The 26849-nt window shown below is 39.7% G+C and overlaps 1 protein-coding gene across 1 annotated transcript in view; it reads right to left on the bottom strand.

Annotated features, from left to right (window-relative positions):
- Positions 1 to 26849, bottom strand: part of ODAD2 (outer dynein arm docking complex subunit 2) — a 93563-nt gene that overhangs the window by 15338 nt on the left and 51376 nt on the right. The window contains 3 exon segments of the mRNA XM_061468186.1: positions 5281 to 5502; positions 6076 to 6264; positions 26529 to 26643. Of these exon segments, the coding sequence (XP_061324170.1) occupies positions 5281 to 5502; positions 6076 to 6264; positions 26529 to 26643 (526 nt within the window).

Genomic DNA, 26849 nt, shown 5'->3' with positions numbered 1-26849 from the left:
ATGGTATAAAAGCCTTAAAGTCTGGGTGACTGGTACTATCCAGTGGTCCTTGGTTTTCACAGTAAACTTACAGTCAATGTTTGGTGTTTATGTTTTACTTACTATAATTGAGTTGTAGCTATGAATTAACAGTAATTGTATCTTGGTTTGCTTGAGCTATGAAATATGATCAATAATACAAGTATTTTATTTTTTTACTCTACCACTCTATTCATGTTTATTCACCTCTGCCTTGTTGCATGCTACATTTAATTTAAAGTTTTCTGGAGTGTTCTTCCTCTATAAGTATACATCTGTCCCAGCAAAGCGAGCTACCTATCTGTGATCAATGGCTTTATGTATCATCACATTACACAAAAATAAATTAATAAATAGAAAAAATAATACCTTTACTTCTTACTATTCAATTAGTCCAGAATCTGAGCACAAATTTTAAGTCAGAACATCAAGAAATCTTCACATGAGATACTGAGAAGATTTCATAAATGCTTTAGAATAGTTATCTGAAAAGGTACTTGCAAATATATCATTTCATTGGCAAGCAGAAAAAGCGTTTTTTAGTTTCATTGTTTGCAATCAAAGACACCGATATTCTTTTTGCAGGCCTTAATCCATTTGTGTCTACATAATTCAAAAGTATTTACCACTTTCTCACACAGTGAAAGAAATCTGTTTTGAAGGAGTGTCTGTGTGTAATGAATCTTATCTCTGCTCAACCTCCATTGTGGAGAAGCAATATTTAGTTTTAAAGGCAGTACAAAAAGAGTCAATGAGTTGGTTTCTTAAAATTTTCCTCTCTAAAACAATGAAATGCTTAAATAAATTTTGTGGCTGCTTTTAAATCATGAATTACTCTTACAAAAATGAAAGCAAACTCATCTGACATTTATAAAGTGTATTTGTCTCCTGCCAAAAAAAAAATTCAACTTATATCACAAGGTCTAAATTCACTGGTGATTTACATTAACAATATTACCTAATTCTAACTCCTAGGCTAACGTTATAGCATGTGAACATTTAACCTGGGGAACAGTTTCCGAAAAGACATGGAAGTCAAAGTAGAGAGCTGGCCTAATACAAACTTTGAGGGCAATACTGTGGCCAAACAGAATCAGGAAAATCTCTGATGTTCAAACAGAGCTTGTACAGAAACAGGGAAGTTATTTTACCTGTTTTAAGTATTCATACAGATATTACTGGAATACCAAATTCTGTTCTGAAGTATGTTAAAATTCAGTCCAAAAGGGAAGTTCAAAAATAAAAATCGGAACTGATATACAAATATAATTAAAGAATTTAAAAGATTTCTATCAGAGATTACACTTACTTAGCTAATTAAAAAGATTACAATGTGACAAGTATTTGATCTTACTCAATAAGAATGTGTATAAGAGTAGCAGCAATATAGAGCTTTCCAGTTTACCAAGCTGGTAACAATATCATACATGCAATTGCATACGATAAAGCTAGACAAACCTTAGGCTACAAATAAGGTGCAAATGTTTTTATGGGGAAGGTATTTAACTACTGGAACAAGTTATGATGGCTCTATTGGATTTTCCATCGCTGGAATTTTTTAAGTAAAGAGTCAGTGTTTTTCTAAAAGATATACTCTATTCCAAACAGAAATAAATTGAAGCAATGTCTGGTTTGTATGATCAAGGCTAGTCAGACTAGATCATTAAAATGACCCCTTCTAGTGTTAGAATGTATGTACCTACGGTTATTTATCACAAGAATAGTGTCCAGTGTACCTGACTAAATCTTATTTAGGCTTTTAAAATATTGGTGCATTACCTTTCTTCCACAGGCCTACAACTTCTGCTGTACAGCAAGCTTGTTGAAAATCAACATTCAGAAGGATATTAATTTAAATTCAGCTGTCTGAAAGCTAGCTGTTTAGTCTGAGATAGTCACCCAGGTCCTTTCTCGACTCAGTGGAGAAAACTAGGCACTGTCATAAGTCTGTTTCTTCCAGATATCTTGGGCATCTATCTTCATCTAGGACAAGTCTGCAGATCCTTTTTCTCTTTCCATTAACTACAGAAGGTGTTGTAGACTACTTTAAACTCCATACCTAAAAGTGGCCAAAGTTAGATGAAAGGAATACATCCTTAATACTCCAAAGATCTTTTCTGGAATCCCTGGATTCAAAGTTAGTTAGATTCACTAATTTAAAACATCTGGCTCCATTAGATTATGCTCAAAGTGTGCTTTAGTTACTGCTGGGCAGATAGTGTTTCATCACCATCATAGCATATAGATGCATCTCACCTGTATTTTTCTCGAGAAAGGATAAATTATTTTTTTAAAAGCTCTTTCTTATTGCACTATTATTCAGAATTCGGTAATTTCTATCTAATAATGAACTGGACTGTGTATTCATTTAAACACATTCTCCACTGCCTTGGGATGGAATTCACCCTATTAAACATAGATACCTACATTGTAGTTGTGCAGATCTGAACTTTGAACCTGCACTCCCATGATAACCAAAGGAGATCAGAAAATACTGTCAGTAGAGGCTGAGGTGCTTTACCTTTGCATAAATGTCAAAATTAGAAAAGATGAAACACAGTGAAGAACCTATTCTTCTTCCTTGACTGTTACTAAGAATTTGGGTGACTATTGCAGATTGGCATGTCCACATGTAAACATTTAAAGTTAAGATCAACTATGACTTTGATGAATTTTGTTCTTCCACAGGCTGACTGTGGGTGCTTATTTTCCCTTGTTCTTCTTTTTTTCATTACTTAATATTCTCGGCTGAGGTCTCATTAGCTTCATAATAAAAGACTTGCCTAAACCCTGTAGGTGATGAGGCCATTCAAACTTCTCAGGCCTTCTTCACACAAAAATAATAACGATATTCCACAAACCCAAATCCTTAATATTACTTAGAAATTAGAAATGAACTTCCACAACAACAGGAATTAACTTCCACAATAGACTACCTTTAATCTTTTCTTCATTTGCAAAGAAAGAATGACCAGGGATAATCAGTTTCATGCTTTTCACTTGTATGTATTTTGAATCTTTTCAAATATCTGAAGCCTTTCAGAAGGTATAGTATGAGCAATTTCATAAACACCTATGCACACCACTATCCTCACTCACTTCAGAAGCATATCCCAATTTATAGCTTGCCAATATAACCAAGAAAAAATATAACACAGAGAATCACTGGTATTAGTGATTAGTATTAGTTTGACACAATGACATGGTCTCTAGGACAATTATTTAAATATTCCTTCGGGATCCTCAGATGACTTCAATTCTTCCTTTAAAACATGTTTAGACTAATTTTTTTCACTACTAAAGTAGTTGTACTTCCTCATCTGTGTGTCCCTTGCAGAACAGTCTTTCCGCAATTCGTCTCAAAAGATCATCCCTATAAAAAATCCTGTGCTCTTTATTGGACAGCTGGAGATTTTTCACGAACAAGCTTGATTGTTCCAAGGCTCCAGCAGCAGTCAGCTATAGCTGGACAACTTTGTTGTTTTTCAACAGCAACATTTTAAGAGAGAATTTCTGATGTTTCTATGAAGAACCTGGCAATGGCTGGGTGCTTCCAGTTGTCTGTGACTTTTCCCTTTTTTTCTTCCCTGTAATTGTGACAGACTCCAAATGTGAAGAACATTGCCTGGTACTGCTACTTATCTTGGCTATAAACTGCCAGTCCCCACTGGATTTCTTTTCTCCCTTAGTCTGTGGACAGCTATCTCCAATTTTGAATTCAGGTCAAAGCCTGTTCCTTAGTCTGATATCTAAAAATTTCTCCTGCTTTTTAGTGTCCCACATGTCATTACAGGGTCTCTGAAAATACAAATCTCTTTTCCAGCACAGCCATGAATTTTTACGTCAGAAAGAGGAAATGTTTTCTGGTGTTTGGTAGAAAGAAAGCATTGATCCATCTGTCACAGATCATAACCACTGTTTCATTCCCAGTCATAGGAATATCGAGCGTGGAACTCAACATGAATGAAAAACTTTATAAAACCGTGTTTCTAAACTTCCTCCAAAATCACCGTGTTTATCTACTCAGAATTTCACATGGCAACTGATATACACCAGTTATTTCCCAACCTTTTTGTCACATACACTTGCTTGAGAAAACTGAACGTATTTTGGGTGCAGTTACAACTATGTAAAAAATTGGAACGCTTTTTCTCTCACAACTGTGTGCATATACCTGTTGTTTTGTGATTAGCAAATATTGTTTGCAGCAGTGGCAAAATGTGAAATAGGAGAATCTGGCTGAAATTACTTTCTATGTTTTTATTCCTGGTTTCATGGACAGAAACATGTATATACATATTGCTCAGTGAATGGTCAGAAAGTATGATGCTTTGAGAAAGTCTCTGATGAGCTGTTCAAGCTCTTAGAAACTGTGTCATCCATGCAGAGTGAATGTTTCCCTGAATCATCAGACTTTCTGTGCATGTTATCAATGTGCCAGAATTGAAACTGCTCACAATAAAGTGCACTATCATTACTGCAGGCATAAATTCAACATTAACAACACTACATCGTAAGTCAACTCTTACTTTCAATATGTTTACCTGAACACAAAGTAAAATGAAAAGTCCATATGATGGTGAATTTTCCAGGAAATTTATGAAAATTAAGAACTGCTATGATCTCCACCTCTAAGGCCACAATCCTTATCTCTCCTCTGCCAAAGGAATAATTCTTCTGACTTTAACTAGGGAGATAAAACTTCACTAAACAAATCTTTTTGAGAGAAAAATTCTTTCTGAAGTAAGGTCTTTGCAGAAAATGCTCATAACTAACCACTAAAATAAGAATTTTTATAAGTACCTGCAGAATTCATTTAAACAACTGCTGGTAAACTAAGCCTTTGTATTATTCTATCTTACTTTGTCCCCAGACCCAGTTACTCTCTGTTCCTAAGTGACTTTCTGCCATAATAGGAAAATATCCATTCAGATAACACAACTTCTTTTGCACAAGTCACTTGGGAATAACAAAATGCTGATGTGACTGATGTCATTACTGATTGGGTCAGAGTCATGCACTATAGAGGTGAATGTCCACATTATATTTCCATTCCCAACAATCACCTAACTATAGTATCTTTAGCACTAAAATATGGTTCCCTAATTCAATACTCGACCAAACATTTTTAGAATGAAGTTCAGAAAATGTGAAGGACATAGCCGTATTCAAGAAATATTGCAAATGAAAGATCTCTTCTCTTGACCATACCAAGCCCCTTTGATTATCTGAATTCTAAATAAGAAAAAAATTCCACCTCACCTTCACCACTCCATTTTCATGCATGGTGATACAGTTGTTGGGGTCCTCTGAAAGCTGATATAAAGCCTGAGCTGTAGCTCTGTGAACTGATGGATCATTTGACCTCAGGTAACGTACTAACGGAGCTACAGCATTGGACTCTCCAAAGGCAACTCTATTTCTCCCCCACATGCAACAGTTGGAAATGGCCTCTGCTAAGTGACGTCTTAATTTGTCATTGTTCTGAGGAAGGTAAAAAAAATTAATACATTAAAGACAACATAATATAACAAGAATTTCTTAGAAAACCAGAATTGTATTGTCAAACATCTTCAAGGCATCCTATGCAATAGAATTAAAAACTGGTGAAAGCTGTAAGGCATGGAGCTAGTAGTCCCTTACTATTCTCTCTAAAGGAAGTGCTGTGAATTTTTATATTATTTCAAAGGTGCTTTTAGACTGACTAGAAATTAGGTAAGATCAGCATTAAAATTTAACATACAGACCCATCACTGAGACTCTTTGCATGGTTCAGATTTATTGCTCTTTTGATCCTTTGTGCTTTTTCCATACAGCAGCTGCATCTCTGAAAAGCAGTACTAAGCAACAAGGGCTATTAAAATCAAGCTCATCTTCCAAAGCAGTTTCAGTACCAGCCACAGAGTGTTTTCATGACTAAAGTACATCAGCTACATACAGCTCTTCCTTGCAGCTGATACAGAATCTTCAGCTTTTGTCATAACATTTAGTTGGGTATAATGCAATCTGTCATAAGAAGTTCATATACTTAGTATAATATGCTTAGATGTTACTTACTGTGTTTGCTAGTTTTGACAACAGAGGGACAACTCCATGATCAGTTAACACAGCTAAATTTTCTTCATCTTTAGCTATATTTGTAATGGCTCCACATACACTTGCTAAAACTTCTTTATTCTTTGATTTTAGCAAATTGACTACCAGTTCCAAGCCACCAACAAAAGATCGAACCATTTCCCCTGCATCCTTAATGAGAATGAAAAGAGAAATTATTTTTAAATATTGAATCTGTACATACATGCAAACGTTAAAAAAGAGACTGGCACGATATATTCACAACTGCAGCTATTGCTGTGCTTTGTTCACAAAGAAATATGATTAATTCAGAATACAGCTCTTTTAGTTGACATAGAAGAGTTAGACTGTCTTAAACACCACCAGCTAGGCAGGAATTCAATGCCTAAATAAAGATTATCTAGTGTGACTTTAGATACCACAAGTGTCATGTTTAAGCAAGGTATTCTTTATGGCCTCAAGCTGTCACTCCACAATGGTGCAAATCACCCTTATCCGCTGTACTACATTGGCCTGACGGGTGCCACACATACCTTAGGACATCTAAAGCAGCAACAGACACCCCTGTTTAGGCTCTCATAGTGTCTTCTATTTCCTATATTAAGTCTGACAGCTAAAACAAATGAGTGGTAATATTATTTTCTGGTATCAGTGCCTATGAGTATTTAGGAATATTTAAGAGGGAAGGTTGCAGAAGTCGTGACGACTGTGGGAGAACCATGGTGCACCTCAGAGAATGAACAATCAATGTAAAATGCGACTAAGGGACACAAACTCCTGATCTTGAATACAGAATGCAGATGTGGTCCACCTTTTCTAACCTGAAAAAGTTATAGTAAAATTAGACAAGGCTTAGAGACAACGAGAATAAACAAAGATAGTGAACTGCTCTGCAGAAGGAATGACTAACCAACTAAGACATTTAAGGTAATAAAAGATAAATGAGAAGAGGTATGATAGAGGTGTATGGAATCTTGAGTAGAATGGAAAGGACACACAAGGATCTCTCTTCTAGGATAAGAACTCGGAGCATGAGATGAAATCAGCTGGTGGCATGTTCAGAACAAAACAGAGTTATTTTCAAACAAAGCATAATTGAGATATTGAAGTCCTTGGAGCTGGATTGCAGTGGCTGTTAGAAGTTCACACATTATTAAATTAACAAAATTAACTAGACAGATTCATAGCGGAATAGTATCATAGTATCAGTTATTCGGTATAAAAGTATTCTCTCTGATTTGGCAAGTTCCCGAGTCACAGATTTCTTCAAGGTAGAAGAGCATCCTGGTGAGGAAACCATAGCTACAAGTTTGCCCTGTTCTACCTTTCCTCAGACTTAGTATAAGACTACTTCCTTATAGACTAGTATGAGAAACACTACTATGTTAGTGATCTTTGTTCTGACAGATCACTGGCTGGTCTCACAGTCTTGTATTTATTATTGAACTCAAATTATCAAGCACATGTTTATGTGTCAACGGATAAAACAGAAAACCAGCAGTTTTGGCAGTGTGAGACTGAATTAACAGGTATGGAATCCATTTTATTGCCCCAAGCAAAGAGGAACTGGCAGTACCTGATAAAGTGACATACAGCATACAGTACTTCATGTACCCTTACAAGTATGTGGGGTATAACTCTTAAGTAAGCACAAATTCTTAACTGATTATGTTACATAGTCACTTACCAAAGAGTTTTCAATGTTCCATGCCTGGCAGTGCTCAAGGCCAGGTTGGACAGAGGCTTGGGCGACATGGTCTAGGGTGAGGCATCCCTGTCCATGGCAGGGGGTTGGAACTAGATGATCTTAAGGTCATTTCCAACCCTAACTATTCTATGATTCTATGAAACTTCAAGTGCCTAACCTGAAGATATGAAGTATTTCAATGTCATCTGGAAAAATCACTATTTCTACTTGAATGGGCCTATCAGTTACTTTAGTTGAGTGGATCTCTATACTAAGCATAGGTATTTGTGTTTTATCAGGACTTCTTTATACAATCTATAATCCAGCCTGGCATTTTTTGCTATATTTTCAACCTTTCAGACGTGGATCTGGAAAGATGAATGGTTCTCTTGAAGTACTTTGTCCAATGAATATAGAAACTAGCAAATGACTTAATTATGGCTAACTTAGGGTTTTCTGTAAAAACACAAGACTTAAGAAAAGCACATGGACTACTGATTACAAAACAGATACGAGTCAGAAACCACTGTGGGCAAGAACTTCAGGTGTTTTTTGATGGCCATCTAAATTTTATGGAACTATTTACTAGAAGTACGACAGTAGAGCCCAAATCATACCCTTCAAAAGGGTATTGAAAACAGGAATAGAGAATAGGTGAGAGGAGATTCTTGGTGTCACCGTGGTGACACATCTGCAGATGGCATTGGATGGCCTGGTGTTAAACTCTTATTACACTGGAAAGAAAGTAAAACTGACTGGCCAAATGGCTAACACTAACTTTGTAAAAGGAACTTTAGCCTGTGCATATCAGTGATGGTAAATGTGCAGAGATAGAAAGGAAGGTCTGAAGTGGACTTACTTTCATCTGCTTCCTTCAACAGGTCAATAGGAAAATTTTCAATAAAAACTGCCAGACACTCTCCTGAAATTCTTTCGGACTGAAAGTTCTTAGGACTTCATGAAAGTGCAGAGTTGGATAGTATGAACTTTCCTAGGGCTAGGGAGTGACCCTGAAACCAAGAATGGTTTTGATCATATTTATTTCTTTTGGGGGGCTGATTTATGAACTGAGTAGTGTCCAACTGTATTGTGTTAGCTTTGCTGAGCAAATCCATCAGATTGTTCATGGACTTGGTAAACAAAAATTCCAGAAGATGATGCAGTTCATCTTTTTTAGTTCTGGGTCTAAATGCTATACAGAGCTCTTAGCTGTGATGTTTCTTTCTCATAGAAGGGACAAGCAGTGGGTAGGCCCATCAAGAACAAAATATTTTCCACCACAGGCAGTGCAATTCTTGAGATTGGAAGGGAGAGGTTAAAGCCATACAGTGTGAGGGTCAAAACCAGAAGCTGAACCATGTGGAAAAAGAGTAGTACCCAAGAGCAAACTTCATGCTGAAGTCCTATAAAACCCACAATGAACATATACCAGAGGTCCTTCTAGAAATCTAAATGGTTATGCAGAAGGACAATACAGGTTTGTGACTCAGAAAAGCGGCTGAGAGAAACAGAGAAGGAAAGGCAATGCTCTGCCACATCTACTACCATGTGAACTACATGTAAAGGGAGGTGGGCTTACAGTGTTTCCCATGAATACGCTAGCATAAATGTTTATCTGTCATTGTTAGCGCATGCATACCACAATGTAAATGTATCTACAATCACTTGAATAAAAACAATATTTCTCAGAATCAGTTTTCATGTCTGTCTTGAAATAGTAAAATTTGACCAAAAGTGGTGGATAACGGGTCTCAGAAAAGATTGCTACACAGAAATTTCTTACCTATACATATTAGAGGGATAGAGGGTTACATGACTAGATACAGGAGAAGGAAAAAAAATAAGGTATTTTACATTTAACTCAATTCCTTAAAACTTACTACAGACGTGTTCATTACCTTGTGTCTAAATAACACCTCAACAAATGAGAAAGGCTTCTGTTCAACAGGTAAACTTTTAAGAGCTGAAAGGGGCCCTGCTATATATTAAAATGATTCTGCTTTTCTGCATGGTTCAGATATCTGTGTATTATTCATGCTCTTGAAAGATGTTTCATGAAGAGATAGAATAATCTGTATCCCATCTTCACGAACTAGTATGTACATTTTATATTTTCCTACCTTGCATATTTTCTTTCCAGGTGTTTATATCCCTACTTGTTATACTTCTTTCCTGACAAGCTTATATTTTCCACATTTTATAAAGGAGTACAGTCCAATTAAACTGATGGAATAATATATAAACAATTCAGCAGTAAGTAAAAGAAAAGAGTGTCAATAATCATCTGTGAAAACAGCTAAACACAAGGACAGAACCTTCAAACAGTGATGAAAAGCAGAGGGAAACTGCAGAAACCACATGTCAGGAAAGTTTCCCAAATGTGATTGTGGGTGTAGTCTGGTGGTCTGTTTAAGACAAAAAGAAAAACAAAGAAGCAAGAAATTTGAAGAACAATGAAAAGAAAGTTGGACTGAAATGAGAGCTTTAAAATCCATGATGTTATGTACAATTTTTTTTTTTCCCCCAAAGAAATTTAAACAACAAATGCAATCTTTCTGGCATCATTTAGCAAAACCACATACTCACTTTGGTGGGGGGGGTGTGTGTGGGGTGTGTTTTTGGGGGGATTTTGGGTGGTTTGGTTGGTTTTTCTTTTTTTTTACTGGAAGATGTGTATTTATTACTATGTAAATTGTCATACTTTAAAGCTGTTTAAAGAAGAAATTATATGAAGTTCTGCCTGTAATTGCAGAGGTGTGGATTTAATTCTTCTGAATCTATGTTCTTTGCGTATTCTTTTATTAATGATCATATAGCTGTTCATACTATAAAACCTAAAGTACTTTCTGTGATTTTAGTTCCCAGAAACTCTCAGACATTTTCATGTATACTTATTTTTGTAACATAAGAGAAGAAAATCATATAAAACTTGTCTTTGGAAATATTTTTTTACTTCTTTGTTTCACACATGTAAAAATACAATCTTTAAATTCCACCTTCTAAATTAATTGTTGTGTTCTAAATGCAGTAGTAAGTTGTGTTCTAAACACAAAGAGTTTGGCATTTCAGGCTATTAGTGTGTGTTAAGCATTCATATTTACCTGTAGTCCTTAAACCTCACTGCAGATATGTAAATGGCATTGTTTCAAAGTCTGGGTTGTTTGCTATTAGGTAATAACATGATTTTGCTATTGCAATTGAAGGCGAAAGTGTTCCATTTCCAACCTGATACTGGCTACACGTTACATATGAAGTTATTCAACAAACTTCAGTATTTTGAAAATCTTAGAGTACATCTTCATATATAGCTATACAAACAACAACTTGAAAGAAAAAGAAAATACATTTAGTGAATTTAGGTAATTTCTTTTCTCCCCGTATCTGTTGTGACAAAACCTTACTTCTTACTTGTCCTAACAAGGCTAATCAGCTTTAGTTAGGCAGGAAAAAAAAATGGTATGTTAAGAATAAAGCCTAAGAAACACCCTTCATAGATAAAAATGTTGATAAAATCACTAATAAGCAATAAAACAGATAATGTTATTGTACATATCTGAGTGCGTGTGTTAATGATAGGCTGAATACTTCTGTTTTAACAATGATATTTCCTGAGATAAACAAAATAAGAAGCCAAACACAAACATTTAGAGAAGCAATAAAAACGTTTCTAAAAACTGGGAGGGGGGGGGGGAGGGGAGAGCAAGAGCATTTTACCACATTAACAGGAAATATGTTCATTTTAATCTTCATCATTTTTACAACTTTTAATGTAATATTTAACCTGACGCGTCACATATAAAAAAATACAGCTTGTTTAACTACATTTTAAGTGGCTGAAGAAGACAGGAAGAGATAACAGGATTTTTCGTGACTTCATATGACTGTGTCTTCTAACTAGAGGACAGCAAGTTTTTATCCTCAGAAAGTACAATAAATGCTGTTTATTTAAAAATTGCATTAAAGGGGAGCAGTTTGCAATCTCAAGCAGTTTAAAAAAAAAATCTAGCATGAATTCTTAGGGCAACAGTTACCTGTTGTGCTAACAACAGCCTCATCCTGCTACAATCACTGCATGACTATTACAGTTAAAAAATTCAGTTAATTTTCCTTTTCACTTATTTCTACATTAGCTTCTGCCAAGAGTAGAAATACTGTAAAATAGACAAGCTTCACACATTTTCCTTAATTGGGAGCAGAAAACATTACAATAATTGCAGAAAGACAGATTTGGAAAAAACATTTGATCTTCACAGTATTTATACAAGGAAAACATTCAGGATTTTTGAGTTCTCTTGCCATTATTTTTTTTTTTTTTGGTGGTTATTTTCATTAAGTAAATAAAATTCTTCAAACTTGAGACATACAGTTCTTGTAAAAGAATTACTGAATTCTTTTGTAACTGAATTCCTTTCTTGTTTTTTTCCAAAGTGAATACTGGTTTCTTTATATGAAAGACTTAAAGCCAAAAACTGTATTACAAAAAGACTTTGTGTTTGTTTTTTAAAATACTCCACTTGTAAAGATGAAAGTTTCTCCACTAAAAACAAGTAGTATTTCACTCTTAGAACGTCTTAAAAAGCTTAACGTGTCAAAGCTAATTTGTCAAATTGAATTGCTTTTGCCTAAAAAAAGTGATGGTCTAGCTGTGCAAATAATTTTAGTTATCAAGGGTCATCTTTAAACCATGTTTTCTTCAATGAAGGAAGCTGTCCATTTCCATTCTCTATTCCCAACTGAGGCACTTAGCACCCTAAAGCACTCTGAAATTTAAAATTCAAAATGAAGAAATGCAACAGATAAATTTATGTATTATAGTTGTTCAATTAAAAAGGAAACACACAATTTATATAATGAAGTTTCTATTAATTTTTCTTATTAAACAACTCAACAGTTGTTTAAACAACAGTTGTTGAGTTGTGATTTATATTTAAAGGCTAATTTTATTCCTGTCTATACAGCTGTGGAGGCCTCCATTGTAGCAGAACAGATGAAGAAACATCTTGTAAGATGAGACTAACTCACTACATCTCACAAACTTTCTTCTGTGTTGGGAAAATAAAATGTGTTGGGAAAACACAATGTGTTGGGAAAACAACAGCAGACAAGCAACATGGATTTTCCTGTCCTCTTCACCTCACTGAAGCAGCTAAAGCCAGAGTGGGAAAGCAGAGTAGCTTTAACGTGGCTCCAGTGCTACTCCGTAGACCAGAAGAACACAGTTCCTTACTCCTAGGTCTTCAGGATTTGATCACCACATAGTTAAATACTTGGCAAGTATATTGTTATTCATAGTTTCAAGAAACAAAAGCAAAGTCCATTAGCCAAGTGTACAGCCTAAGAAAGCATGCAATGCATGTTCTCTAAAAAGATGGTGGGGGAAAAAAGAAGTCCACATATTCACTCATGCAACTTCTAATAGTCCTTTTGTCTATTGTCTTCCTTGCTTTTCAGTCTGGTGGCCTACACCTACATTTCCTTCCCCTCCTCTCAACTGTCATTGAAGTTCAGTCCTGAGTAAATGCCAAAATCTTAAGTTTTTTCACAGAAGCAGTGAAACTACTACTATCAAAGTCCTTTGAGGCCACCGTAGAGACAATGTCATGATTTGCATCAGATTATTTTGAAAAGCATTTTAATAATGGAAGCATGGGAAACAGATAACATTGATTTACTGGAAAAGCTAGGCTTTGTTTCCATCAGTTTTGCATTGAACTGAATCCAAATAAGTGCCTAATACTCTTCTTATAATTATTAATATGTTTATGAGATAGTCACCTCTAATATAGAATAATAGAATAGTTAGGGTTGGAATGGACCTTAAGATCATTTAGTTCCAAACCCCCTGACATGCGCAGGGACACCACACATTAGACCCTGTCATCCAAGACTCCATCCAGCCTGGCCTTGAACACTGCCAGGGATGGAGCACTTACCACTTCTTTGGGGAGTCTGTTCCAGTGCCTCACCACCCTACCAGTAAAGAACTTCTCCTTTATATCTATCCTGAACTTCCCCTGTTAAAGTTTGCAAAGGCCCTTTGCAATAGTTTGCAAAGGTCCAGTGGATTCCTAGGGGAACTCAAGGTGGGTAGTGTCTCTGCCAGAATAGGAAGTCCTATAACCCAAAGTGAGGGTGGGGTATGGACCAGCAGGCCAAATGCCCACCAACATCAGGTTACACAGATTCCAGGTCATAGTGAACATTTCCAAGAATGAGATGATCTTCCTTAGCAAGGTTTCCTATGGGGAAAAGGTGATCAGTAAAGGACAAAAGGGTACATGACTGAGAGCCACTCCCTAAAACCTCACTGCTCCATATAAAAAGGTCTAATGCCCTTATTAGACAGGTTTAGCTGGTTGCCAAGTGTATTTTTATTTTTGGTACTGTAATTCAGACAGATTTAAACACTACCATCCATAATTACTAGAGAGTGAAGCTGGTACACTACATCTTTGTTTTAACCATAGATTAAAATGAATTGTAGGTCAGACATCTGCCAAAGATTAGAATCAAGTGTAGGACAACCAACATTATAGACTCAAAAACTTCTGACCTGCTTCTGTTTACACCCTCAAACTGAACAACATCACAGTGTCTCCAGTAAAGCTGGTCACTAGGAGAGGACACGTATGTAGCTTAATATTGTAGAGATGCAAGACAGCAATACTGGAATGTTCTGAGGACAGGCTAGGTAAACAATCACTGCAGTGGCAGTACAAACTAATAAACTGTTATAACAATTATTCTTTGTGTCCTTGTAACTCTGGCATTGTTCCATAAATTTGAGTGGTATATAAGAAAGCAATCATATCATAATATACCACTTACCATTACAGACCACTCAGAATCTGAACAAGCATGAAGTATAAAATATGTTATAGTTCAATCAAAAGCTTCTGTGCTAGATAAAATGATTGCTTCAAATTTTCTGGTTTATGTTATGCAGCAAATGAGACACAACGATTCCTGTGCTCTTTTCTTGCCTTAAAATCTATGGAAGTCCCATGTGGCAAGTGAGAGGGTAAAGATAGGGAAAAAGTGAGATGGAGAAGAAAGAAAAAGATGAAAAAGAAAAAATGGGAGGAGGAGGGGGTTTAAACTTTTTACAGGTGTTTAAAATCCAATTAGCGAGTATAATTTAAAAGTACAGAAGCTACATGACAAGCTGTTGACCAGCATGTGTAGCTATTATAAACTAACTGCAAGGAAAGCTGGTCAAATATTTTCCAGTGGAACAGTATTCCATCAGAAAATGCTAATGGAATGGAACCAAAACCTTCCATAAGAATACAACGACTTCTTGAAAAGTTTTGACAGAAACCAGGCAGAAAGGCAGGCTAAATTACCAACGTGTCTCTTCATCTTTTCTCTTGTCAGCCAGATGGCTGGTGAGTAGCCTGCCAGGCTGTTTGGCTTCTGGTTTTCACAGAATCACTGACTTCTTGCCTGATGGGCTGCCAAACAGCTGGAAAGCCAGGTCTCCAGGAGCTCCTAAGCTTTTTGGCTTCTTATGGTCTCCAAGCTCTCAGGCAGCTGCTTTGTATGGAACTTAAGACCTGAGGCTCCCCAATGAAAAAGATATGGGTTACGTTTTTAGTTTCCCTTTGCTTCTCAGCTTTCAGGTTATGCATTTTACAGGAACTGGACTCCTATATTTGTAGACACTAAGCACCTCAGGGCAATTTATGTCAGTCCATTCAGGATCTCCAGGGTAATGTGTCTATAGGAGGCCCAAAACGACTCCTGATAGTTGGTTCATGAAACTAGGCAGGCTGTGTCGAGAATCATTGGATAGGCTGGTTTTGCATGTATGCTGGCAAGAAAGGCAGCCAGCAATTGAGTCATGAAGCCAGGTCCGGCTTCCCGGGCTTCCTAAATCTCCAAGGACTCTGGGGCTCTGGAAGGCCTGAGGGGCCTTTTTTCCATCTCTTATAGTACTCTTTTGAAGTTTAGTTCATAACAAATGCTTAACCATTTGGAAAGTCAACATCCAGATATCAGGGATTAACAACTGCATAAAAATTAGACCAAATATAAAGAAGTAGGTCTGACTGATGTTAAAAATGCTAATGTCTAGAGAAAACAAATAGGAAAATAGAAAGAGAGTAGTAAGAGCACTGAGTTTGAGGTGCCAAGGTTTCTGTATAGAATTGCAAGAAGCATAGCAAGGAAAACAAAGAAACTGGAAAATGCTGTACGTATTCAAGTAGGGAATTTTGACATTATAGGCTTAACCAAAGAATGGTACATAGACAAAAATGTATTGGTACTATTTAAGTAAAATTTTTAAAATATAAAACAAATGAACAACAGTGTGTGCATTATGGGCATGACTGATCCTTGCACACTACAGTTTTAAATTAGCAAAATGTGTAAACAAAACATCTTAATTTATCTAAAACAGCAAATAATTTTACTATTTGTTAAATATCGGAAGAATTTCCAAGTTCAACTATATCTCTTTGTTATTTTTAGTAGAGAAATATTCTCTGTGGTTTTATACATTTGGTTATGTTAAAATTTCCATAACAAGCAAAACCTGTGTAAGAATCCTAAATAAGCATGGGTCATCAGCAGCATATTTTCCACCCACAGGTTAACTCCAGATTGCTGGCTCCAGTAGAAATCACTTCCTCAGTATATAATACTTCTGCAGTAATGAAGGCTACTTGACCTCCACACATACCCATCTCATGACCCTTCCCTCTTAAATCTACTTTAGTTTTGATTCTGGGCTTTTTTTTTTTTTATTTTGTGTCATCATGGACATTGTTTTTCCCCACATGTAGGAAATATAAGGACAGTTTTAAATAGCTGATCATCCTTCATCACACCCATGAAATTCCACTGCAGAGCTGAAAGGGATGCAGTAATTTGGAAGGTGGAGGGAGACTCATGCTTGGTCAGAAAAGCATGAGATGTCATCTTACAAGTACATTTTAAGAAAAGAGAGTAACTTTCTCTTTCTCTTCTTACAAATCCCCAGTCTCAGATTGTTAAATTATTTTGATAGACTTTATATGTAACTGGCTTCTGGAAGTTCTTTAAGAGAGCCTTCACAGTTGTAGCTATAATAAAAGCTAAAACTGAAACTCTGGAAGTTGAAAGCTGATACACAAGCACCAACAAAAGACAGAAAAAAATATGACACCTGACATTACCATTCCTAACCTAATGTTTGTACCCAAAACTAATAAATATGGGGATGGAAAATAACCCTTACAACTTTTTCTCTTTCTTTCTCTTTTTCTCCTTTTTCTCTTTTACTTTTCCTTTTTCCTTTTTCTTCAATTTATTTTGAGACATTCTATTTAAAGGTTACTCTGTGAGGAAATAGGTATTTTCATACAAACTCAAGTTGGCAGTACTCCTCGTATTGGCACTATGCCTTTGGATGAATTTTATAATAGCCCAAATAACATCTTTGTAGAGTTTCTGTACATTTTTCTGTTTGGGCTGACGTACATTGCGAGAACATTATAAATACTGTTTTTCAAAGAAGCATCATAACCAAATACTGCTGTTCCAACATCAACAGACTTGAGTAGACTTTTCTTAGCCATTTTTCATAATCATTTGTGTTTCTTGGACAGTGCACTTACACTTTGTCATTACCATGTGCCTGCAGTAGTAACTTTTCCTTTTGGAAGTAAGGAACTTACTTTTGGAAGTAAGGAACTAATTAATAAGAAACTGCTCCTATTAAGATAATCTCTTTGAATAAATGACATCCTTGTCTATTTAAGTTTTATATTTTAAAGAAATGTATGAACTAATTTATCCAAAATAATGAGAAATTTGCCTACAACTCATGAGTAGCACTTACAGGTGCTGTGCAAATTATCCTAGGAGAGTTGTACCACTCAAGTTATATTACTGTCAGCCCACCCATAAAGTCTTCACTCTAAACTAAATTCTTAAGTTTAAAACCAGTTAAAAATAATCCTGGCATATAGAAGTGGTGACTGATACCAAACCAATATTATGGCTGTCAGAGCTGTAACAGTTTATGTACTACAGTGTACAGTTTATAGAATCATAGAATAGTTACAGTTGGAAAGGACCTTAAGATCATCAAGTTCCAACCCCCCTACCACGGGCAGGGACACCTCACATTTAACCATGTCACCCAAGGCTCCTTCCAACCTGGTCTGAAAAACTGCCAGGGATGGAGCATTCACAACTTCTCTGGGCAACCCATTCCAATGCCTCACCACCCTCACAGGAAAGAATTTCTTCCTTACATCCAATCTAAACTTCCCCTGTTTAAGTTTTAACCCGTTACCCCTTGTCCTATCAATACAGTCCCTAATGAAAAGTCCATCCCCAGCATCCCTATAGGCTCCCTTCAGATACTGGAAGGCTGCTATGAGGTCTCCATGCAGCCTTCTCCAGGCTGAACAGCCCCAACTTTCCCAGCCTCTCTTCATATGAGAGGTGCTCCAGTCCCCTGATTATCCTCGTGGCCCTTCTCTGGACTGGTTCCAACAGTTCCATGTCCTTCTTAGGCTCAGGACACCAGAATTGCACACAGTACTCCAAGTGAGGTCTCGCAAGAGCAGAGTAGAGGGGCAGGATCACCTCCTTCGACCTGCTGGTCACGCTCCTTTTGATGCAGCCCAGGAGACAGCTGCCTTCCTGGGCTGTGAGCACACACTGAAGCCAGCTCATGTTCAGTTTCTCATCAACCAACACCCCCAAGTCCTTCTCTGCAGAGATGCTCTGAATCTCTTCTCTGCCCAACCTGTAGCTGTGCCTGGCATTGCTCTGACCCAGGTGTAGGACCTTGCACTTGGCATGGTTAAACTCCATGAGGCTGGCATCAGCCCACCTCACAAGTGTGTTAAGGTCCCTCTGGATGCATTCCTTCCCTCCAGGGTATCAACCGAACCACACAGCTTGCTGACACTGGCAAACTTGCTGAGGGCGCACTCAATCCCACTGTCCATGTCACTGAAAAAGATGTTGAACAAGACCGGTCCCAACACCGATCCCTGAGGGACACCACTTGTTACTGGTCTCCAGCTGGACATTGAGCCATTGACCACAACACTTTGCGTGCGGCCATCCAGCCAGTTCTTTATCCACTGAGTGGTCCATCCATCAAACTGATGTCTCTCCAATTTAGAGACAAGGATGTCGTGTGGGACAGTGTCGAATGCTTTGCACAAGGCAAGGTAGATAACATCAACTGCTCTACCCCATCCATCAGTTCTGTAGCCCCATCACAGAAGGCCACCAAGGTCAGGCAGGATTTCCCCTTAGTGAAGCCATGCTGGCTGTCACCAAGCACCTTGCTGTTCTTCATGTGCCTTAGCATGCCTTCCAGGAGAATCTGCTCCAAGATTTTGCCAGGCACAGAGGTGAGACTGACTGCTCTGTAGTTCCCCGGGTCATCCATTTTCCCCTTCTTGAAAATGGGGGTTATATTTCCCTTTTTCCAGTCGTTGGGAATTTCACCTGACTGCCATGATTTCTCAAATATTATGGCCAGTGACTTAGCAACTTCATTCGCAAGCTCCTTCAGGACCCGCGGGTGGATTTCATCAGGTCCCATGGACTTGTGCACGTTCAGGTTCTTAAGATGGTCTCAAACCAGATCCTCTCCTAGTTCCATGTTCTTCTTACATGATACTTCCCCGAGGGTTTTAATACTATCCTACAGAACTGAGTCACTTACTTGTGTTTCATGAGTGTTGCAGGGAAAACCTGCTCGGCCCAGACAGTTTAAACCGAACTGGGATCAAAACACTTTGTTGAGCTTTCGAGAACGTGGAATTAGGCAGCAGACAGTAAGGTATTGCATTCAAGTAGTAGTACAAGAGGTAAATGCCCAAACTAGACACATGAATGTTAACAAACACAACCAAATATCTAAACACCCTCTGCTACAAACGTTACCCTGCGTAACAAACGCAGAAGAGATTTCTTGAACTCTCCTTTCCAAGAAGACCTCACCATAGGCAGTGTAGTAGCAAATGCCAATTGGTGTATTGATAAGGAATGGTGAGGAAATGCTGCATGCTCTCTACGTTTCTGCCAAGTTCATGCAGATGGAACCCAAACCCCTTTCCTTTCCGCTTTGGGATCGCCACACTCCCATGACTGTACGTGGTATAAAAGCCTTTACGGATACAGTATGAACATACAGATTTATTTAGAGGGACACCCCGCGGCGATGCCCAGTGTGTGGCCACCATGGGCAGGGACATCCCCTGGGCCTCCTGGGCACAGGCGCTGCCTCAGGGCCAGCAGGACAAAGGCCTTTCTCCAAGGGATGCTGGGTGAAGGGGCAGCAGCAGCAGCAGGGCTGCGGTGGGCAGGGCTGCAGGGGCCCCGTCACCCCCGTGTCATAGTGCCGGCACCCGGCCACGCAGCATCACAATGCTCCGGGGCAGTATGAGTCCAGCGCCCTCCCCTGCCCCACTGCCAGAGTGCCCGGTGCTGCCACCAGGACAGAGCTGGCAGGCGGAGGGCATCCGAGAGGCAGTCCTTGGGGCACCGGGGGAATTACTGGAAGGGGAAAGGGGGTTGATGGGGGCAACCCTTGAAGCTGCACGAAGCTGCAGGAGGTTCTGTGCTGTGGTTCCAGCTCCTGGAGGGGCCACGCTCAAAGCTCATCGGATCTATGGATGGATGGATGGAAATCCTGCCTCAGTCACTGGGGAGCTTGCCGTCCTCATCTCCTGGGCACCAGGGTATTAGGTGAGGGGGGGACTAAGGGAGGGAACACTTGAAGCTGCACGAAGCTGCAGGAGGTTCTGTGCTGCGGTTCCAGCTCCTGGAGGGACTACGCTCAAACCTCATCGGATCTATGGATGGATGGATGGATGGATGGATGGAAATCCTGCCTCAGTCACTGAGGAGCTTGCCATCCTCATCTCCTGGGCACCAGGGTATTAGGTGAGGGGGGGACTAAGGGAGGGAACACTTGAAGCTGTGAAGCTGCAGGAGGTTCTGTGCTGCGGTTCCAGCTTCTGGAGGGGCCACACTCAAAGGTCATCGGATCTATGGATGGATGGATGGATGGAAATCCTGCCTCTAGTCACTGGGGAGCTCGCCGTCCTCATCTGCTGGGCAGCAGGGAATTAGGTGAGAGGGGGACTGAGGGAAGGAACACTTGAAGCTGCGAAGCTGCAGGAGGTTCTTTGCTGCGGTTCCAGCTCCTGGAGGGGCCACGCTCAAAGCATCATCGAGGGATCCTGCTTTGGTTGTCAGGGAGCTCGCCGTCCTCACCTCCTGGGGAGAGAGTGGCAGTAGCCAGAAGAAAAAGGATGCACAGGTGGCTCAGTGCCCTCCTCCAGTGTCAAGCACAGGAAGGATTCGTGCTTCGAGGATTCATCAGGCCAATGGCATTTTGCTGCTGTTGGAAGCCCCTGAGACGGCTTCAGGTGGAAGCAGAAAAAGCAGTGCCAGTGTCCCCTTGTCCCCTTAGAGGCGTAACCAGCGTGTGGAGCGGGAGCAGGTCTTGCTCACATGCTCAGGGAGTAGCCGACCGCCAGCACTGGGGTCAGGAAGGAATTTTCCCCCGGGGCAGATTGGCACCGGTCCCCGGGGGTTTTTTGCCTTCCTCTGAGCACTGAGCATGACCCCTTGTCAGGGCTCCTCGGTCCATTCTGGCTGCGTTATCGCCTGGTGCTCATGCTCCACGAAGGCGGCCCCTCGTGTCCTGCAGCTGGGGGAGGGAAGTGCTTTTTTCCCCCCAGGCTGGACTAGCAAGCGTCCCTGGGGTTTTTTGCCTTCCTCTGCAGCCGAGCACAGCCCCTTCACGGGGCTCCTTTGGGTCATGGTGTCCCAAAGGCAGCTGCTCGTGCTCCACGCAGGTGGCCCTCGTGCCCCGCATCTGGGGGGAGGCAGCCTTCTGGACTCCCAGGGTGGCCCCAGCGTGGCCCCGGGACTCGCTGCTGTCCTCTGGAGTACTGAGCATCAGCCCTCGTCAGCTCTTCCCTGGCCCTTTCTGGCTGGGTTCTTCCTTGCACTGCTCTCGCACCACCACGGCACCGCTCCTGCCCTGGCTTTCCTTTGTCAGGCTGCAAGGGAGGGTTTTTCCAGCTAAACTGAAGGGTCTAAGCTAAACCAGACTACAATTAACTAAGCTAAACTAAATCAAATCACTTTATTTAGAAATAAATCAAATACTCTTTCTACCTGTAACCGTTCTGAGCTGTGTCTTTGAAAGTGGTTTTGGAGCCAAAATTCCCTTGGCATTTCAGGTAAATGAGGATCTCCTCATTGTACAACTTGTGAGTGCAGGGAAGGGGAGGCAATAAAATGGAATGGACAAGAACAGAAGAGAGTCGAATGGAACTGAACAGAATGCAACAGAAAGCTCTGCTATGTTATGCATATAGAATCATAGAATAGTTAGGGTTGGAAAGGACCTTAAGATCATCTAGTTCCAACCTCCCTGCATGGGCAGGGACACCTCACATTTAACCATGTCACCCAAGGCTCCTTCCAACCTGGTCTTGAAAACTGCCAGGGATGGAGCATTCACAACTTCTCTGGGCAACCCATTCCAATGCCTCACCACCCTCACAGGAAAGAATTTCTTCCTTACATCCAATCTAAACTTCCCCTGTTAAAGTTTGAACCCATTACCCCTTGTCCTATCAATACAGTCCCTAATGAAGAGTCCATCCCCAGCATCCCTATAGCCCCTCCTTCAGATACTGGAAGGCTGCTATGAGGTCTCCATGCAGCCTTCTCTTCTCCAGGCTGAACAGCCCCAACTTTCCCAGCCTCTCTTCATACGGGAGGTGCTCCAGTCCCCTGATCATCCTCGTGGCCCTCCTCTGGACTGGTTCCAACAGTTCCATGTCCTTCTTAGGCTCAGGACACCAGAATTGCACACAGTACTCCAAGTGAGGTCTCGCAAGAGCAGAATAGAGGGGCAGCATCACCTCTTTCGACCTGCTGGTCACACTCCTCTTGATGCAGCCCAGGATACGGTTGGCTTTCTGGGCTGTGAGCGCACACTGAAGCCGGCCCATATTCAGTTTCTCATCGACCGACACCCCCAAGTCTTTCTCCGCAGGGCTGCTCTGAATCTCTTCTCTGCCCAACCTGTAGCTGTGCCTGGCATTGCTCTGACCCAGGTGTAGGACCTTGCACTTGGCATGGTTAAACTTCATAAGGTTGGCATCAGCCCACCTCACAAGTGTGTTAAGGTCCCTCTGGATGCATTCCTTCCCTCCAGGGTATCAACCGAACCACACAGCTTGCTGTCATCGGCAAACTTGCTGAGGGCGCACTCAATCCCACTGTCCATGTCAGCGATGAGGATGTTGAACAAGACCGGTCCCAACACCGATCCCTGAGGCATGCCACTCATTACAGGTCTCCAGCTGGACATTGAGCCATTGACCACAAAACTTTGTGGGTGGCCATCCAGCCAGTTCTTTATCCACCGAGTGGTCCATCCATCAAACTGATGTCTCTCCAATTTAGAGACAAGGATGTCGTGCGGGACAGTGTCGAACGCTTTGCACAAGGCCAGGTAGATGACATCAAACTCCTCTACCCCTGCCCATCAGTTCCGTAGCCCCATCATAGAAGGCCACCGAATTGGTCAGGCAGGATTTCCCCTTAGTGAAGCCACGCTGGCTGTCACCAAGCACCTTGTTGTTTTTCATGTGCCTTAGCATGCCTTCCAGGAGAATCTGCTCCAAGATTTTGCCAGGCACAGAGGTGAGACTGACTGCTCTGCAATTACCCGGGTCATCCATTTTCCCCTTCTTGAAAATGGGGATTATATTTCCCTTTTCCCAGTCATCGGGAATTTCACCTGACTGCCATGATTTCTCAAAGATAATGGCCAGTGGCTTAGCAACTTCATTCGCCAGCTCCTTCAGGACCCGTGGATGGATTTCATCTGGACCCATGGACTTGTGCACGTTCAGGTTCTTAAGATGGTCTTGAACCAGATCCTCTCCTACAGTGGGCCCAAGGTCTTCATTCTCACAGTCCCTGCTTCTGCCTTCCAAGACTTGGTTGGTGTGGTCAGAGCCTTTGCCAGTGAAGACCGAGGCAAAGAAGTCATTCAGAACCTCAGCCTTCTCCAAGTCCTGTGTAGCCAGTTCTCCCGAGAGGCTCCTGAGGGGGCCTACATTCTCCCTAGTCTGCTGTTTATTTGCTATGTACCTGTATAATCCCTTCCTGTTATCCTTAATATCCCTAGCCAATTTTAATTCTAACTGTGCCTCAGCTTTCCTAACTTGGTCCCTAGCTTCCCGGGCAACATCCCTCAACTCTTCCCAGGCCTCTGTTAAAAAAGTCTCAGATCTGTCATGGACCAAATATCACTAGCCTGTATCGTACTGCTGTAACAAAAAAATGTTCTTTACCTATACCGTATTGATACGATTCTATGCTATGGGAAGTACTTTGAACCAGCTACCATACTGTAACTCTTGACATATATAGTCTAGAGTTATTGGAACTTGGATTCTGTTCCCTTTTCAAATTTAACTTCTTATCTAACAGCAGGCAGACTAGTTAGACTCAAAAGCTCACAACCAGGTAGCACCTAAACATCTTGAGAATTCAAGTCTTGGACTTTTGTGACTCTTACCCTTCAAACGGTAAAACAGAAATGGTAGACTTTCTAATCTGAAACAGATTATGGTAAATGCTTGATAGAGAATCACATACATACTATGGCAACAGCCCTACCATTATGATCAATTATCTTCTAAGATTTTATAAATATTATAGAAATTAACCTTTATGTTAGACTTAAGTATTCGTAAGTGCAGAAAATGTCTGCAGAAAATGGATGCTGTAATATATTGTAGGAAAAATTTGTCTCCGATACTACTAACAAGTTCTATTATATCAATGAACCTCCACATTACAAAAGAGAACCACTACAACTTCCACAAAAGAAAAGAACACAAAATGAAAGCAAATTCAGATTCCAAGATCACAGCTATTTGAAACACGGTTTACTGTCCCAAGTACAGGCTTGGAAAAGCCAGAATGCACATAAACCTTTTAAAGTCATAAACTTATTATTGCTTTTGAATCAAGCACTGCATAAACCAAACTGTGCTTCTTGGAAGATCGCATAAGTTCTTGAATATTATTAACTTTGAATAAAAAAAATCAAAATGTTGTTCAAATAGAAATAGTTACTGCACTTCCACAGTGTGGCTATAATCACTGCTTTATACATGTTTCTTTCCATTCAGTGACAGAAGAAAGGGTATTATTGGTAGGTTTGCTTCAGTGTACCACTTTGCCTTCGTCTCACACAAAGAACTCTTTGTGGGGTCACAGATTAGCATTAGGGCAGGCAGCCAAGAGGATAGTTACACTAAAGATGTACATAGCTTACACTCATCAAATACCCCCAGGGAATAAAAAGTAAAACCTAAGACAAAAATCCATGTAGTCTATAATTTCAGTAGCTGGCCTTGATTGAGCTTTTAGTGGAAGCTCTAGAAATGTGCAGTTCTACTCTGGCACTACAGGTTGCAGAGTCTTACACATAGTAAGTATTACCTCAGTACTGAGATCAACTAATATTTTAACATTCAGTTACATAGGATTATTGTTCAAGAGAGATGAAGGTATAGTCATATCTTGACTGAGCAGAAATGTATACACCCCATTTGGTAACAAAAAAAAAAATTATTATACTACAGTGTATATTAAAAAAAATGTGTGTGTGGGGAAGATAACCAGCATTTCTGAAACATGGCAAGGAAGCTGCATTTTAAAAATCACTGTGAAGAAACAGAAAATGCTTAAGTTATAAAAATCAAGACCAAATGTTCTTACAATACTTTCATCCATATATCTACAACCATCCATCTATATAAATTAAAAGCAACCTTACAGTGTTCAGTTTCAAATAGGAAACACTGCCTGCAAACAATATCCAGCACTTTGAAGGAATTTCCATTCTTTACATAGTCAGGATCTCAAATGACACATAGAAGAATAAATATTTGTGGTACAGTAGAGAGAAGATGCAAAAGTTGCATTAAATATGGAGGTAAATTAGAAATGGAAGATATTACTGTACTGGGATTATGGATAACAGACTACTTAGTATTCTAAGAAACTCCTAATGGGAAACAAAACCTTCCCCATTCATTTTTACCATAGGTCAGTCAGTGGTAAGAATACACTGCAGATGACTTACAGATTATACTTATCTCTATTTAGAAACTTTTATCTCTATTTAGAAACTGACATGAAACAAATTAATAGCTCAGTCTTCTGCGTACAACTGACCTGCATAACAACCACTATTCACAACTGGCACTTTTTGTTGGCAGTCTGAGCAGAAAATCTAAGGATTACATTGGCACCAAGTCTGAAATACGCTCTGAAATCAAATGATGGTCTCTTGAGAACATAGCTGAAGTACCTCATAGTGAAGAACAACCACAACTATCTCTGTTATTCATAGCCTGTGAGTGAGAAAAAAATCTGTTTTCAGCATTATCAGATTTTCAGCATGCTTTATTTGGGAACAGTTTAGGTCCTGGTTAAGTTATCAAAATATATTTTGCAAATACAGTAAGCACTGTGAAGGCAAACCAGAATGCTATAATGAGTGCTAGATGGAGGACTATTCACTTTTGAGACGTGTATACATCGTTTTAGTAAGCAGTTATCAGAATGAAATGAAGAGAGTGTAAAAAGCAAACAGCAAAGTACTGCTGTAAATCATCCAAATACAAAAGTTAGATATGGGATATATATAACAAAACTATTCCTTTAAATACTTTCTTACCTTAGCATTATCAATGCAAGGACAAATAGCCCAGGCTGCACTTGCTTGAATATCTGGATTAGGATTTTTCAACAATGACCATAACAAACGAACTCCGTCTAGATGGTCAATTATTCTATTGTAAAAACAGACCAAAAAAAAAAAAAAAAGGAGAGATATTTGAGAGATAATTACTTATGGAGTAGACAATGTTAAATTTTAAAATATGCTTGCTTGGAACACTGCTTTAAGAAGTATTGGTATGATTTTCTTTAACATACTGTTTTACTTTATGTAAGTGCTTGTGTTGTGTAACCAGCTAATTGCCACCAACATATTCAG

This window comes from Pezoporus flaviventris, unplaced genomic scaffold (assembly GCF_033815535.1).
Source record: "Pezoporus flaviventris isolate CSIRO_AGI_PZ_B2104156 unplaced genomic scaffold, CSIRO_AGI_Pfla_v1 ptg000047l, whole genome shotgun sequence".
Lineage (NCBI taxonomy): Eukaryota > Metazoa > Chordata > Aves > Psittaciformes > Psittacidae > Pezoporus > Pezoporus flaviventris.
This window is presented reverse-complemented; position numbering and strand designations above follow the sequence as displayed.